This window comes from Trichosurus vulpecula, chromosome 8 (genome assembly GCF_011100635.1).
Source record: "Trichosurus vulpecula isolate mTriVul1 chromosome 8, mTriVul1.pri, whole genome shotgun sequence".
NCBI lineage: Eukaryota > Metazoa > Chordata > Mammalia > Diprotodontia > Phalangeridae > Trichosurus > Trichosurus vulpecula.
The window spans coordinates 92,668,845-92,686,196 of record NC_050580.1 but is presented as its reverse complement, the minus strand read 5'-3'; the positions used below and the strand labels follow the sequence as shown (position 1 = coordinate 92,686,196).

At 40.2% G+C, this 17,352-nt stretch overlaps 1 protein-coding gene across 2 annotated transcripts in view; it reads left to right on the top strand.

The window, feature by feature from the left end:
- Window positions 1-9,781: 9,781 nt before the first annotated feature.
- The window catches only part of LOC118828552 (SEC23 interacting protein), a 34,353-nt gene continuing 26,782 nt past the window's right edge, over window positions 9,782-17,352 (top strand). Inside the window, exons 1-2 of one of the 2 annotated variants that reach the window (XM_036735237.1) lie at window positions 9,782-10,310; window positions 15,628-16,163. In XM_036735237.1, the coding sequence (XP_036591132.1) occupies window positions 10,067-10,310; window positions 15,628-16,163 (780 nt within the window). In that variant the 5' untranslated portion in view covers window positions 9,782-10,066. The remainder of the gene's footprint in view (window positions 10,311-15,627; window positions 16,164-17,352) is intronic. The other variant, XM_036735238.1, reaches the window with a different exon arrangement.

The window sequence follows — 17,352 nt, the reverse complement described above, 5'->3', positions numbered from 1 at the left end:
GGTGGTGAATTCGGTTGCGCTAGGAGGAGGGGCGGGGTGGGGCTTCCGGGCCCCGGCGTCGTCGCCGCCGCCGCCATTTTGGAAAAGGGCAGGAAGGGAGGGCAAACTTGGGAGGCAGGGCGGGCCTGGGGAAAGCCGGGGCTGAAGCACGGTTCCCTGCAGCCTCCTCCAGCCGCTGCCGGTCCCAGAGCCGGGACCGAACGTCACCCGAGGCCCGCCCGAGGTGCGAGAAGCAGGCCTCCTTCCTCAAGCCCCTCCAGCTTAGTCCAGGCTTTAGGCTCTAACGTGACTGGCTATTTGTGAGAAGGGGTCCTTAGGCTTGTCTGTGACACAAGGAAAGTGAAGCAGCCCAGACCTACAGAGGAGGAAACTGAGGCACGTGGCAGCGCTCTTTCCATGGTAGCACGAGTGCCGGGCACGTTCGCAGGAGCCCTGGGCAGTGCCAGCTGGCGAGGCTGCCCTCTCGCTGTTTCCTGGCATCTCCGAAACCTGCCTCACGCACCTTTGAACTTGTGCCAGGGTGGTCCAGCAGTCCCGGCATGGAGCTCCCCTCCGCGGCTGCGGACGCTAAAGCAAGTGTTTATCAGGGTCTCGAATGAAGGCAGAGATTTCCTGGCTATAGAGAAGGCAAATCTGCGAGTTAACCCTTTGGGTTGGGATGGATCTAATGAAAGTTCATTTTTATTTCCGTGAAGTCCTACCCTTTATATACAAGCATACACTCATACATATGTTTCTCTTTCTCTTCATATATGTGTGTGTGTATATATATATGTATATATATATACAGAAACATACCTATACATATATATATGTATACACTAAATTTCTATGTTTTATATATAGTCATTCTACATATATAGACTATGCAACATAACATTGACTATATACTACACTATATATATACATACACATATTCATATGTTAAAGACATAATACATTTATGTTAAATATAGGAAACACGTATATTAAAGTCATAGAGGAAATTTGACCAGAAAAAAGCCTGGGCAACTTGGCCAGGTTAAAGTATGATGTCTTTAAAGGTGGGCTATTTGATGGTAACCACTCTCTCTATTTTGGTCTTTGCATCTACTGTATCTGGTACTTAACTGGTGCTAAATAAAATCCCAATAGAGGCCTGATCCCTTAATTTTTCTAAGCTATGCCATACCTCATGTTTCCACAAATTCACAAATTGTCTTTTCAGGGTTGTTCAGCTGAGTATGTATCACCTCACAATAAACCTAAGAAAGCATATTTCTGGAGTGAGCTAGATTGGGGTTCAGACAAGTTCAAGTAACTGATTTGTAAAAAGGATTTTGCAAACCCTTTAAGACTATTTAAGTGGTAGTTATTACAATGATGATTATAACAATGATCACTTCCTTTCCATCTTGATAGCACTGACCAGACTTTTTATTCTGCTGACCTAGCCTAAAAGAATCCAGGGTTTCTGTTGTATGATCAGAGTAAAACTTCTTCTCATTCCACCTCCTACAAAACACCCATTCCAATTCCCCCTTGACAGTGGCCTCTCCTTCCATTCTCTGGAAATTATTTAGTATTTATTTTGTGCTTTCTTTGTAGGATCATAGATTTAGAGGTGAAAGGGATCTTAGGAAAACATATAGACCAGGGGTAGGGAACCTATGACCTCAAGGCCACATGTGGCACTGTAGGTCCTCAAGTGCAGCCCTTTAACTGAATCCAAACTTCACAGAACAAATCCCCTTAATAAAAGGATTTGTTCTGTAAAACTTGGACTTAGTCAAAAGGCTGTACCCGAGGACCTAGAAGGCCACACGTGGCCTTGAGGCCCAAGGTTCCCCACTCTTGATATAGTCCAATTCCCTATTTTACAGATGAGAAAACAGACCTAGAGGCGTTAAAGTAGCAAAGTTACATGAATCAGAGGCAGGATTCAGACTCAGGTCCTCTGACCCTAAGCCAATGTTCTTTCCCTTCTATTACAATGCTATCTCTATTCATGTTGTTTTCCCTAATATAATGTAAGTTTCTTTAGCAACAGAATTAGTTTGTTTCTATCTTTGTATCCCAAGCACCTACCACAGTGCCTGGCAATATTTTGCACGTTTAGAGTCAAATATTAAAGATCTTAACACATTCATGCCTATCTATGTTGTGTAACTTGTCCTCCCATAAGTTTGCCACAGGATATACCCAATATGCCGGAACCTTCCTCACTTTCTTTTTTTCTCCTGCTTTTTAATCAGGTTTTTAAACTTTTTATTTGCATATTTTTTAATAAACTGTGCATTCCAAGAATTAAAATCATGCAAAAAAAATAGCACTGATTAACTGCATTTTATAGCTTGCCCAGGCCTTGTTACAGCTTTGCGTTTTTCTCTGTTCACTTCTTTCACCAAAGTGCAAGCTCTTTTTATGCCACTGGGACCAAAACTAGCCAAAGAGACAGATGAAAAAAGCTACATAGTAGTGCTATGTAGTTGCCAGTAGTGTCAGTAGTTTTTTTAATTCTTCTAATGTTGAAAGGGGTAGCACTGCGTTTTAGGAAAATCACTTTGGCAACTGAATGGAGAATAGAGTGGAGAGAAACTCTGTGACAGGCAGACTCACTATAGCAAAAGTAGAATTGGGAGATGATGAGGGGCCGCACTAGAGTGGTAGCATTGTCATAGGACAGAAGGGGGCATGTATGAGAGATCTTGTAAAGATGAAATTAAAGGGCATTGGCAACAAGCTGGCTGTGAAAGGCAGGGGTTTTTCTCCATTTTTCTTTTCTAGGTGCATGAAGTAGTGTAGAGGATAGAGGCCTGGACTCGGGGAGTCAGGGAGACCTGAGTTCACATATCACTCCAGACACTTGCTAGCTTAGCTCTGTGACCCTAGGCAGACCACTTAACCACTTTGTGCTTTGTTTTCCTCATCTGTAAAAAGATGAAGTTGCATTTAATGGCCTCCAAGTTCCCTTCCAGTTCTAAAGATTGTATATATCCCAAAGCACTACTTTATACCAATAGTGTCAATAATTTTTGTTTTCTCTAGTGTATTATTATTAAGCAAATGGAGATTGTCCTTAATTTGCTTTTTCATAGTCTTGGCAGTTAGGCAGGATGATTAATTTATCTTCTTTCTGAAGAATTACATTTTTTTTCCAAGAGGTAGATTACATTTTTCTAAGAATTCATTAAATTCTTTTATCAGTAAAGGATTGTTCTAATTCTTTTTGTTGTGTGGCCCAGTTAACTTTTCCAGAAGGGAGGAATATATTGGGAAAGAGATAAAAGAAAATATCTTCTTCATCAATGACTACTCATGCCTATTTCCAGTTATTACTCTGAATGGAATGAAGGGAATGTTATTATTTATAGAAAGAAGGGGAAAGGCAGAGCTAAATTAGGATGGGGCACAAAAGCAGAAAATTCTGCCCCTAGTTAGATCTTTTAACTGCCATTTTCCTCTCTAAGAGTAATTGTTTTCTAATAGGAGACTTGTAGGGCAGTACAATTTTAGTTTAGCCCAGAGTTTACGGTTCTGGACCAGAAATGTTCTAAGGTCCTTAAAACATTCCTGCCTCCAAGTCTGCCAAATTACACTCTGATTCTATTTGAGAACGCCTTGAAACCACTTCCATGTTCCCCAGTGTCTTCTGACCTTGCATCTACCCAGATAGTTCGTGGGAAAAATTTTGTAATGCACATTTGCCTTGGTGAATATATCTTTACTTTTCTATCTTTTTGTGGACTAGAAGTACAAATAAAGTACCAGATTAAAAATACTAAGTGCTTTCCCCTTCCATTTCTGGTGTATTGGTTAATAGGTATTTTAAAGTTAAATTATACAACTTAGATGTTATTCAGCAAGCCCTGAATACTTATTTTTTGCATTCTGTATAGAATAGTCACATCTTCCAACTTTACGAAGAATAATTCTTGATACAAAATTAATGCTCAATAGATGCTGACAAACATCTGGTTCAAAGGTTAGTAACTTGGGGTCTATAGCCCCTAGGTTTTGGGGCTGGAGGGTACAGTCTATAAATTTTTTTTAAAAAATTTTGAACTGTATCAATATAATTGGCTTCTTTTTTTCAAAAATAAATTTATTTTTTATTTTTAATTTACAACATTCAGTTCCACAAGTTTTTGTGTTCCAAATTTTCTCTGCCTCCAAGACGGCATGTAATCCAATGTAGGTTCTACATATACCTTAACATTGAACTTATTTACATAATAGTCCAGTTGTAAGGAAGAATTATTTTTTTTTAAATTTAAATTTATTTATTTAACATATTTGGTTTTCAACATTGATTTTCACAACAGTTTGGATTACAAATTTTCTCCCCATTTCTACCCTCCCCCCCACTCCAAGATGGCATATATTCTGGTTGCCCTATTCCCCAGTCAGCCCTCCCCTCTATCACCCCCCTCCCCTCTCATCCCCTTTTCCCTTCTTTTCTTGTAGGGCAAGATAAATTTCTACGCCCCATTGCCTGTGTATCTTATTTTTTAGTTGCATGCAAAAACTTTTTTTTTTTAACATCTGTTTTTAAAACTTTGAGTTCCAAATTCTCTCCCCTCTTCCCTTCCCACCCACCCTCCTTAAGAAGTCGAGCAATTCAACCTAGGCCACATGTGTATCATTATGTATAACCCTTCCACAATACTCATGTTGTGAAAGGCTAACTACATTTTGCTCCCTCCCAACCCATCCCGCTTTATTGAATTTTCTCCCTTGACCCTGTCCCCTTTCCAAAGTGTTTGTTTTGATTACCTCCACCCCCATCTGCCCTCTCCTCCATCATCCCCGCCCCCTTTTATTTTTTTTTATCTTCCTCCCTCTTCTTTCCTGTGGGGTAAGATACTCAACTGAGTATGTACGGTATTCCCTCTTCAGGCCAAATCTGATGAGAGCAAGGTTCACTCATTCCCCCCTCGCCTGCCCTTTCCCTCCTCCCACAGAGCTGCTTCCTCTTGCCACCTTTATGCGAGATAATCCACCCCATTCTATCTTTCCCTATCTCCCTCTCTCAGTATGTTGCTCTCTCATCCCTTAATTTCATTTTATTTCTTTTAGATATCTTTGTAAGGAAGAATTATAACCAATGGAATGAATCATGAGAAAGGAGAAACGAAACCAAAAAAGAAGGGAAAAAAAAGAGAGCGAAAGTTTGCCTCAGTCTGCATTCAGACGCCATAATTCTTTCTCTGGATATGCAGCTTTTTCCATCATGAGTCTTTTGGACCTTGCATTGATGAGAGGAGTCAGTTCTATCAAAGTTAGTCCCAACAGATACTGTGTGTCTCTAATCGTGTATAATGATCTCCTGGTTCTGCTTCTCTCACTCAGTATCAGTTCATATAGGTCTTTCCAGGTTATAATGAAGTCTGTCTGCTCCTCATTTCTTATTGCACAATAGTCTTCCATTACATTCATATACCACAACTTGTTTAGCCATTCCCCAATTGATGGGCATCCCTTTGATTTCCAATTCTTAGCCACCACAAAAACAGCTGCTATAAATATTTTTGTACATACAGGTCCATTTTCCACTTGTGTGATCTCTTTGGGATATAGCCCTAGAAGTGGTATTGCTGGGTGAAAGGGTATGCACACTTTTTATAGCTGTTTGGGCATAGTTCCAAATTGCTCTCCAGAATGCCTGTATCAGTTCACAACTCCACCAACAATGTATTAATGTTCCAATTTTCCCACATCCTCTCCAGCACTTATCATTTTCATGTTTTGTCATGTTACCCAATCTGAAAGGAGAGAAGTGGTACCTAAGAGTTGTTTTGATTTGCATTTCTCTGATTAATAGTGATTTAGAGCATTTTTTCATCTGACTATAGATATCTTTAATTTCTTCCTTTGAAAACTGCCTGTTCATATCCTTTGATCATTTCTCAATTGGGGAATGACTTGTATTCCTATAAATTTGACTCAGTTCCCTGTATATTTTAGAGATGAGGCCTTTATCAGAGATACTGGTTGTAAAGATTTTTTCTCAATTTTCTGCTTCCCTCCTAATTTTTGTTACATTGGCTTTGTTTATACAAAAACTTTTCAATTTAACATAGTCAAAATTATCCATTTTGCATTTTGTAACACTATCTCTTGTTGGGTCACGAATTCTTCCCTTTCCCATAAATCTGACAGGTACACTATTCCTTGCTCTCCCAAATTGCTTATAGCATCAGCCTTTGTTCCTAAATCATGAACCCATTTTGACTTTATTTTGGTATATGGTGTAAGATACTGGTCTATGCCTAGTTTCTGCCCTACCATTTTCCAATTTTCCAAGCAGTTTTTTTGTGAAATAGTGAATTCTTAACCTAGAAGCTGGATTCTTTGGGTTTATCAAAGAGTAGATTGCTACAGTCATTGACTTTTGTGTTTTGTGTACCTAACTTATTTCACTGATCTACCAATCTGTTTCTTAGCCAGTACCAAGCAGTTTTGATGACTGCTGCTTTATAATACAGTTTAATATCTGGTATGGCTAGGCCACCTTCCCTAGTATTTCTTTTCATTAATTCCCTTGATATTCTGGAATAATTGGCTTCTTTTGTAATTGTAGTATTTTATTTTATGAATTTAAAAATATTAATCTGAGGACTCCATAGGATTCACCAGACTGCCAAAGAGGTCAACTTGATCAGTTTTTTTTTCTAGATATTTCTCTTCTACGTGGAGTAAAAGTCTTCTAATTGTATTTCCTCTCAAAATTTATCAAATTTGCAAGCAAACCTATTTCTCAAGTCATACTTTTTACCCTACTGATTTGCCCATGAAGTTAACTTCTCGTTGTTCCTTTTTCCCTTTTTGCAGGTAATTAAGATGATGATGATTGCTGTTACACTGCTGGTGGAGTTGTGAACTGATCCAGTCATTCTGGAGAGCAATTTGGAACTATGCCCAAACAGCTATAAAAATGTGCATACCCTTTCACCCAGCAACACCACTTTTAGGGCTGTGCCAAAGAGATCACACAAGTGGGAAAGGGACCCATATGTGCAAAAATATTTATAGCGGCTCTTTTTGTAGCAGCAAAGAATTGGAAATCAAGGGGATGCCCATCAACTGGGGAATGGCTGAACAAGTTGTGGTATATGAATGTGATGGAATACTATTGTGCTATAAGAAATGGGGAAGATATGGACTTCATAATAACCTGGAAAAACCTACAGGATATAATGCTGAGTGAGCAGAGCAGAACTAGGAGAACAGTATACACAACCACAGATATATTGATTCTGTGATGACTAACCTTGATAGACTTGGCTCTTCTCAGAAATACAAGGTTCAAAGACAACTCCAAAGGACTCATAATGGAGAGAGCTGTCTACATCCAGAGAAAGAACTATGGAGTCTGAATGCAGATTGAGACAAACTATTTGCTCTCCTTTTTTATTTTCTTTTGTTTTGTTTTTTTTGGTTTTGTTTCTTCTTTCTCATGATTCATTCCATTGGTCATAATTCTTCTTTACAACCTGACTATTGTGTAAATACGTTTAATGTGAGTTATATGTAGAAGATATATCGGATTCCATGCCATCACGGGGAGGAGGGGAGTAGGGGGAGGAAGAAAATCTGGAACTCATAATCATGTGGAACTGAGTGTTGTAAACTAAAAATAAAAAAATCTTAATTTAAAAAAAAAGATGATAGTGATTGGATCTTACTGCTACTTACAGCTCAGTCTTGGTCATAGAGGGTTAATTGATGTTGTATGCTCATCTGTAATGATTGACCTAGGGACTCTTTTTTGCCATTCCTCTTGTATAGAGAGACAGAAAAGTATGGACAAAAAAAAATCCCTTAAAAAAAAACCCTAAAAAGCAATTTTTTCCCTTTCAGCTTCTTCCCAAAAGTCAAGACTTCTTTTCATAAAGTTCTCCTAGGCTTTTCGCATCCATAAATATTAAAAACATGACAATTTTATTGAAAAAAAAAGTTGCATATAGTACTTTACAACATTTCTAAACTTTAAATTAGATCCGTAAAATGTTTTTAAAATATTGTATATATTTCTGTTTTCCTTATATATTTAATTTTCTGCAGCTTGAGGAAGGTCCACAAATTTTGCAATTCTATTCCACTCTCAGTGGATCAAATTGGAAAGGCATCCAGACTGGCTGTGATTGTAGAACATAGCCTTAGAGCTAGCTGGAAGAGGCTTTTAAGATTTCAATCAGTCTAACCTTCTCATTTTACAGATGAGGCAAAGTTACTTATGCCAATACTCTAGATCAGGAGTGGGGAACCTGTGGCCTGAAAGCCACATGTGGCCCTCTAGGTCCTCAAGTGGGGCCCTTTGACCTAATCCAAACGTCACAGAACAAATCCCCTTAATAAAAGGATTTGTTCTGTAAAACTTGGACTCAGTCAAAAAGGCTGCACCCAAGGACCTAAAAGGCCATGTGGCCTCAAAGCTGCAGATTCCCTACCCCAGCTCTAGATCCTAAGTAAAAGAGTGGGGATTCAAATCTGGTTCCTCTGACTCCAAAAAGCCACTGTACTGAATAGTCTTCCATTAGGTATTTATTGTCCTTTGTTATTTACTGAATCAATGTGCAGCTACATTTAAAAGGTAGGGAAAGGAACAGAGAACGCGTGATTTCATCATTACTGGGAACTCCAGGATAAAGAAACTCAACTAATGATTTAAAAGTTAAATAATAATTTCTATATTTTCTTCTCTTTTGGGTTATCTGTACCATTGTCAGAACCAGGAGGAGACTGCATAGTGCTACTGAGCTCCTCGAGCCTACAGTCACTATTTTCCAAGTTTGATTTTATGGAGGATGAATTTTCTTTTCTTCCTTTCCCTTTAGTTTTTATAACACATTCATTTCAATATGTTCCTCCTCCCATCAAGCCTTCCTATGTAACACAAATTTAAAAAAGGAAAAAACCCAGCTCAGCAAAAGCAACCAACATATAGACTGCGCAACAGCATATGCAATATTCCACATCTTAGTCCTCTATCTCAGTTAGTCAACTAACATTTACTAAGGACTGGGGAATGCAAGGAAAGGCAAAAACAGGGTCCCTGCCCCCAAGAAGCTCAAATTATATTAGGGGAGACAAGGAAATGTCAGCGGAAAGGCAGCAGCAATGGGGGAGGTTGAGAAAGAACCCCTGCAGAACGTGGGATCTGAGCTGAGTCCTGGAGGAAGCCAAAGGCAAAGGGCATTCCAGCACGGAGGGCAGCGTCTTTTCTTGGTTCTTCCCCTGTTCCTTGGAGAACTTGGTCCTTGCAATCACAGGTTGCTCCGTTCTTCATTATTCTTCTTTCCGGCTACCCTTCCCCAGCAACGTCGTATGTATACATACACAATACACACACACACACACACATACGTATGTGTGTGTGTATATATATGTATGTGTGTATATACGTATCCCCTTCCTGGTTCTGCTTACTCCACTGTGCATCAATGTGTATATAAATCTTCCGACGTTCCCCGAATTACCCCTGTTTCTGTTTCTTAAGTGCCTGCATGTACTATGCCATTACATTCATTCCCGGCAGCTTGTCTGGCCAAACCCCCAAATGATGGGCTCAGACATCGTTTCCAATTCTTTGCAGCCATAAAAAGTGCTGTTTTGGTCCCTTTGCGTATTAAAGGACATGAAACCCTCACACGCTCCACAGCGCCACCTTCTGGCAGCTCCGCTGTATGGGGCTCCTGGGCTCCGTAAAAGAGCGGGGCCGAGGCATTGCGTCACTAGTGACGTCAGCTAGACTCACCCGAAGGCACTGGAGCCACGCCTACGAAGTACTTCCCGGAACTGCACTTGCCGTTTGAAACGTACGAAATGCTTTCCTTTCCTTTTGCTTCACGTACTTCTTGTGCTGCCTGTAATGTTCCTGGTACCTAGAGTTCGCCCTAAGCCCTCACCTATCTTCCTCGGACTACCAAAGCCCCAACTGTCTCCCGGTCTCGCAATCGATTGAGACCGCGACGACCATTTTGGCTCCGGCCCCGTGGGGCGGGCTACAAGGGAGCCGCTGGGAGGTACGGAAGGGGGCAGGGACGGGGCTGGTCAGCTGATCTCTGGAAAGCCCAGCACGCAAATGCGGAAGCAGCCCGGCCCCTTGTCTGACCCGTTTCCGGCCGGTGGTGGTGGACCGGCTGGCCTGAGACGTGTAACTGGGAGGCGGGCCGGAGCCATGGCCGAGAAGAAATCCAACGGCGGCGGCGGCTCCTCCGCCGGCACCAACTTACTCTTCTCTTCGGCTTCCGAGTTCAACTTCAATGTGCCCTTCATCCCCGTCAGCCAGGCCCCCGCCTCCCCGGCCTCTCTGCTTCTCCCGGGAGGTAGGAGGGAGGGCTGCGGGGGCAGGGTGTTGGGTGATGGGCACCGAGGGCGGTGGGCAGCCCCGAGTGTAAGTGGACGGGCATCGAGGCTGATGGGGAAGAGGGGAGGGGGCACTGCATGATGTGATGGGCCTCCCCGGCCCAAGCTAAAGGAGGCTGGCACCTGAGAAGGGGAGGGGCGCTGTGAGAGGGATGGGGCTCTTCCTCCTTGCCCGCCCCCTGTTGGTCCGGGGAGGCTGGCCGAGATTTGAGCTCCCGAGAGGGAGTGAGGCATCAGGGTACTTCATGTGAGGGGAATGGCCCCAAAGGTGGGGATCACGAAAGAAATGGAGAACTCCCGGTCGGGCGTGAGTCATAAAGGGATTAGAAAATCTTCCTCTCCAGCGTGTTTGCAAGAGGGCTGGATCGCCCACCGATGCAGAAGGGTTCCATTGTGGAATAGGCTGCCCTGGACTTCCAAGAGGGGCCAGCACTGTCCTTCCTTCTCCCTTGTTTCCCGCCCTTCTATTCTTCCCAGCGAGAAGGAAGAGGTTACCCACTCTCAGGGTCACTGGAGAGTAATTATGGGGAAAGGGGAGTATTCCTGTTCGGAAGCGGGGCAGGGGGAGAGTGTGGGGGGGGAAGAGCTCTGAAGAATCATCAACTATGAGCCATTTAGGTGGAGAATTTGCCAAAGGTCCAGTGACTTAGCTGGCCTAGGACTCAGGTTTTCAGTGTCGAGGAGGTGGAGGCTGGGTGGTGACGCTTTTTGGAAAGCAAGCAGTACATTGTTAAGGATGGCAGAAATACGGGATCTTGGACACTGATGGAATGTGAAAGCCCCATGTTTCTTTTGGAGGTGCATTGACCATATTCATACCTGCCTTCCTGTTAAATAGTGTGTCATGTTTGTTTAACACTCTGTTTGATTTTCAGCTGCTTATATCCGGAAAGCTAACTTTAGCATTTAAATTCTTGCATTTGCAGTTGAAATAATTTCACCTTTGGGAAGAAAATTCACAGTACCTATTGTTAAGGTATCCTCACCACACGCTCACATCTTAGTTCCTTCCAATCCGACTTATGTTTCCATCACTGTGCTGAAACTCACGTTCTCTAAGGTTATGATCTCATCCTTACCAAAGCCTGTAATCTTTTCTTGGCCCTGAGATTTCTTGACTTTTCCTGAGCAGTTTGACATTGTCGACCTCCTTCTGAATACTTTGTCTTCTCTTTGCTCCTTTTTGCCTGACATGGCTCATTCCGGGTTCTCTTATCTGATGTACTGCTACTTCTGTCTCAGATCCTCATTCTTCTTAAATGTGGATAGCCTACCAGTCTCTTTTCAACTCTTCATTTCTTTGAATACTCATTTTCTCATATATTCTCTTTTGGAAATTTCATCCACCCTAATCATCCTCTCTGTGCAGGTGACCCTTAGGCCTATATGGCCAGTTACAGTCTTCCTGCTTTTCCTCCCCTTTCCCCAGTCCCACGTTTCCAATTTCTTTCTGGACATTTCTTTCTGAGTGTCCCACTGACACTTTAGCTTCAAGTTCAGTATGTCTTAAACAGAATTTATCCCTCTTCTTAAAAAAGGGTGACTTTCTTCACACTTCCTCATTTCTGTTGATCAGCTCTTCAGCCTTTATATTTCTTGTTAGTACATAGTTGTTTGCATGTTGTCTCAGTTGTTAGGCTGTGAGCTCCTTGAGAGCAAGGACTTTTCACCTTATTTGTATTCCCAGTGCTTAGCACAGTGCCAGTTACATAGTAGACACTTAATAAATGCTAGTTGGCTAGCTGACCAAGATTCAAAACTAAGTAACATTTGACATTTCCCTCTTTCCTTCATCCCCCACATTCAATAAGTAGTGAAGTTCTTTTCATCCACAATAGACTCTCTGCCCACACTGTTGCCACCTCAGACCCTCATTACCTTTTACCTAGACTGTTTTATTAATAGCCTCTTTTTTGGTCTCCTCTTACCCTTTACCTAGCTGCCAGAATAATCTGGATTTTTTTTTTCTTCAAATGTATGGTTTGACCATGTCACTCCATTTCTCACAAACATTCCTCTTGATTCATGGGATAAAATACAAATCCCTCATCCTATCATTTAAAATCACTTACAGTCTTAACTCCAGCCTACCTTTGCATCCTTATTTAACTATATTACACTTCATGTACTCTCCAGCAGTGTTACATAGGAATGGGGACCAGTAATCAGTACAGAAGGCCTGCAGGCCACTTAGCTTTAAAATGTAATATTATCTTTATTTTGTTGCCTTTTTATTTATTTTGATAAGTATTTCCCAGTTAACATTTTAATCTGGTTTGGGCCATCCTCAGGGGTGTGGTGGGCCTCAGACACCTCAGCTTTTCCTCATAACAGGGATACACTATTTCTACATTTCTGTCTACTGAAATCATTCTATTCAATCAAGGCACAGCTTTGGATCCACCTTCTCCATGAAGCTGTTCCTGATCCTTCTGTATGAAAGTAATTTTTCTTCCCTCTGATTTCTTATGGCATTTTAAACTTCTCCTTTGTCCTTATCATAATCTACTTTGTGAATCTTCCTTAGACTCTAAGGGGAGTGGAGGGGGAATGCAGCATGTTGTATTATCTTTGTATCCCTAGCACCTTGTATGTACTAGTAAGCCTGTAACTGTTTTGTTGAGTTGAATCTTTTTGGTGAGACTATATATTACTTGGGCCATGATCATTTGAGACCATGAAGATTTGTAGAGAATAGATTCTTTATTGTCTATATAAGTTAAAAGGTTGAATTAGAAGAGAGTACGTAAATATTTTACACATAATCACAAAACGTATGTGAAGTTATTTGTGTTACTAATGGTTATCTGTAGTTGTTTTTAATTGATAAACTTAGTGAATGAAAAGTCTCAACCAAGAGAACAGTGTTTCTCATATATGAAATAGAGTATAGGGAGTTAAACATTAATGTAAATGTGGGGACATGATTGGATTAGAGAGTAAAATGAAATTAGAGAATTATTTCCTAACCACGAGTGCCTTCCCTTCTGAGATTGTCTTCCATCTGCTGTATATCTTATACCTAATTATTTACATGTTGTTTCTCTCATTGGAATGTGAGTTCCTTTTTTTGCCTTTTTTTTCTCCCTAGTGTTTAACATAGTGCCTTGCACATAGTAAATACTTAATAAATGCTTGTTGACTCACTCATTGGAAAGTACAATAGAAGTGGGAGTAGAGTGCTAGTATAAAATACATACCCCAGTAGACTTAGAAATGTACCTATAAGGTACCTATTAGATTCTCCCATCCAGTCCAGGAATCCACAGAGGGAGCCGCATAGTCCTGCTAAGACCATGGGCCAAGCTAGATAGAAAGTAGAGTGCAGGCAACCTCAGGAGGCTAGGGGTCTAGTCCCTAGTGACCTGAGCCTGGTCTGAGCTGTCTTTAATGTCCATGGGGAACCCAGCTTAACAGAGTAGACATGGGGAGTTCCCAGTGAGTCTAGCCTGACGCTAGTGACCCAGAAAATTCAGGGCGTTGTCCAGCAAAATTCTGTGGCCCTAGCCCAAGCACAGTGGAGAAAGGCCCTTGGCAAAATCCAGCCAAAGCAGTCCCCAAAGCCTGTGGCTGGAACCCAGCATAGGAATAGCCCTGATTACAGTAGTTGGAGGAAATGACCTCAGACAGAACCTACAGGGGAGATCCTGGAGCACATAGGCAGAGTTCAGCACTGGAGCAGGTCTAGAGTTTCTTGAAGGAAGGGCCTAGTTTGGGCCACCATACTCAGAACCAGGCAGACCTTGCCCATGCAATTTAGTTGTGGAGCAAATCAATGAAAACTCAAAAATACCATGAAGAAATATCTTGGATTGAGGGATGCCTATGGGACAAAACCCAGAGAGTATAGTATCCACCTCACAAGTGCCAAGTAAAGCCTCAGGAAAAGAAATGTGTCCTGGTCACAGGGATTGCAGGAGTACCTGGAAGAAAAGAAACAATAGAGACAGAATAGAAGGCTAGGGAGGGAAGAATGGAAAGGAAAACTGAAACCTTAGAATGAACAGTGGAAAGCTTTGCTCAAGAACTGAATTCAAGGGCCAAGCAGAAAAACACAATAAGACAACAGGAAATATTTTTTTTAAAAAAATCTAAAGATTATAAAACAAAAGACTGGACTATGCATCTCTGTGTGTATTGACTTAATTCTCTTTTTAAGCATTTTTATTTGTTCAGTTAGGTAGTGTGTAGTTGGAGAGACAAATTAACAAAAGAAAAAAATTTACACACAGAAGAGGGAGTTCAGAAGGGACAAAAACAAGCATGACAGTTTAATATTATTGTGGTAAATTTAACATATACTTCTATTAAAAAAAACAAACTATAATGCAGCTGAATTGTATTGAATGTAATTGAGGTTCACGGTTTCATATACAGTTTTCTTTTCTGTTCAGTCTTTGTATATGGAAATGTTCAGATTTGTTGACATTTTTCAATTGAATAATAAAAACAAAATTTAAAAAATGGTGTACAACTATCATACCAAGGGCCCTGACCAGGAAATTATTTGTTTGATACAGAGAGAACAATTGAGAATCACTGGAATGTTTGGAGGGGTGGAGTGACATGAATAAAAATGGAAGGCAATGAGAACTGAGTAGAAAATCTTTTAATATACTTAGAGCCACACGAAACATTTACTGGGTCCTGGCAGAGGATTTTGTGCTGGATGGATCAGTGTGGAGTAGAACAGGATGAGCCCACATAAAAATGATATAAAATAACCAAGTCATTGATGTTACAATTCACTTACTGTTGAAGGTATAGAAGGATTTAGGTTTTGGACATATTTCCCACAGGGATTGGTGATGATATTTCCTATGAGACTGTTCACCTTGGACCAAGAGATATGATAGCTCAACGCTTTAAGTTTTTGTCTGCCTTAGTTATTAATAATTGACTTTACCAGTTGTTTTGGTGTTTTTTTAAATATCATCAGTTTGTGGCACTAGATGATTTGGGGAGATATAGTTCACTTGTGATTGCCAGCAGAGTTTTCATTTGTAGAATAATTACTTTATGTCTTAGAATGCAATGTTACATCTAATCTTGTCAAGAAAAATGAATACATTTATTTGAATTTCATGTCATTACCATAAAAAGTCACAGCTATTTGAGTAGTGAAGAACATAATTTCAGTCATTTATTACAGCAGTTCAAAATTCATCGATTGAGTGGATACATTATTAGAAGTATTTTGTGAAAATGGCACATGTTTTTTCAGAACTTTGTGGTAAAGTTAATCCAACTATGTTTCTACTCTATGCTTTATTTCAGAAGACTCTACAGATGTTGGTGAGGAAGATAGCTTCCTTGGTCAGACTTCTGGTCATCCTACTTTACCACAGACATTTAGTTATTTCTCTCAGGTATCCAGCAACAGTGATCCTTTTGGGAATATTGGACAGATGCCATTAACAACTGCACCAGCACCTGTTGGAGTGCCAACGTTGTCTAAGCCTCCATCTTCCCTTCCTCTTACAACTGGATCTCCAGATGGTCCAAATACATTTTCATCACACATTTCAAAGACTCAGTCTGTTTATAGTGTTGCACCTCCTTCACAGATGGGAATCAGTGCTTATCAGTCTTCTCCACATAGTAATCTCCCACCTTCAAACTTTGCAAGTTCCCACGGAACACCACAACAAGGATATAATCCATATCGCCATAACCCTACCAGCAGCAGAGCTAACCCTTATATTGCTCCACCACAGTTGCAGCAGTGTCAGACTCCAAACCATCCTGCCCATACATCATCCTCTGGACCACCTCTTCAGATGTATCAGAGTCCTCCTGGATCAATGCCACCGGTATAGAAATTCGCTTTAATTCACTTACTTTTCTAATTCTTATCAGTTTTTTTAGTCTTATCCTGCATTTCAAACATTCCGTGCTTTTTAAAAGCAGGAATATGAAAGCTAACTACTTTTTATTTTGGTAAATAGTATGTTGTTTTTTCCAGTTACACGTGAAGATAGTTTTTCATTTTTATAAGATTTTGAGTTCCAAATTTTTCTAACTCCTTCCCTTCTCCCTCCCTAAGATCGCAAGCAATCTGATACAGTTATACATGTGATTTGTGGAAAAATATTTCCACATTAGTCATGTTGTGAAAGAAGAAACAGAACAAAAAGGAAAACCACAAAAAAACCCCCAAAAGTGAAAATAATATTCTTCGATCTGCATTCAGACTCCATAGTTCTTTCTCCGAATGTGGATAGCATTTTCCTGCATGAGTCTTTTGGAATTGTCTTGGATCGTTATATTGCTAAGAGCTGAGTCAATCATAATCGATTGTTGCACAGTGTTACTGTGTACAGTGTTCTCCTGGTTCTGCTCACTTCACTGAGCTTCAGTTCATGTTAAGTCTTTCCAAATTCTTCTGAAATCCACTTGGAAAGCTAATTACTTTTAAAGAAAATGTAAAACCTATATACTTCATAGTAAAAGCAATTTTAAAATAAGAGGGTTACATTTATTCTCTCTTTATTACTTTAAACTACCTATCCACTGAAGAAGTAACTGATTAAACAAAAACTTTCCAAATCAGAAAGTTTTAATGTAATACAAACTGTGATGAATTTATAAAATGAGAAATATCCAGGAGCATTTCGGCATATAATCAAGTACAATTTTAATTTTTAAAACCTTGGTTATCAAAATTGATATATACCTCCATATCTGCCTTTAGTTTATTTTCTTAAATAGGGATTTGATCTAAATACAGAAATACTCTATCATATGGTATTATAGTGTTGGAAGAAAATTTCTGTACCTTTTATGAAACTTTGATTTTTAAAAAATTTTCTAAATTGTTATAAATTTGTTATAAATATTGTTTATAAATTGTTAACTGATGTTAACTGAAAAGAATAAAGTATCTGACCCACTGAAGCACAAATCAGTGATGTGATGATGAGCATCAAGTTTAGTTTGTAATCTTGTTGTTTTCATTCTAAAATGTAGGAGACAGGTGTCACTAAGTTCATATTTCAGTCA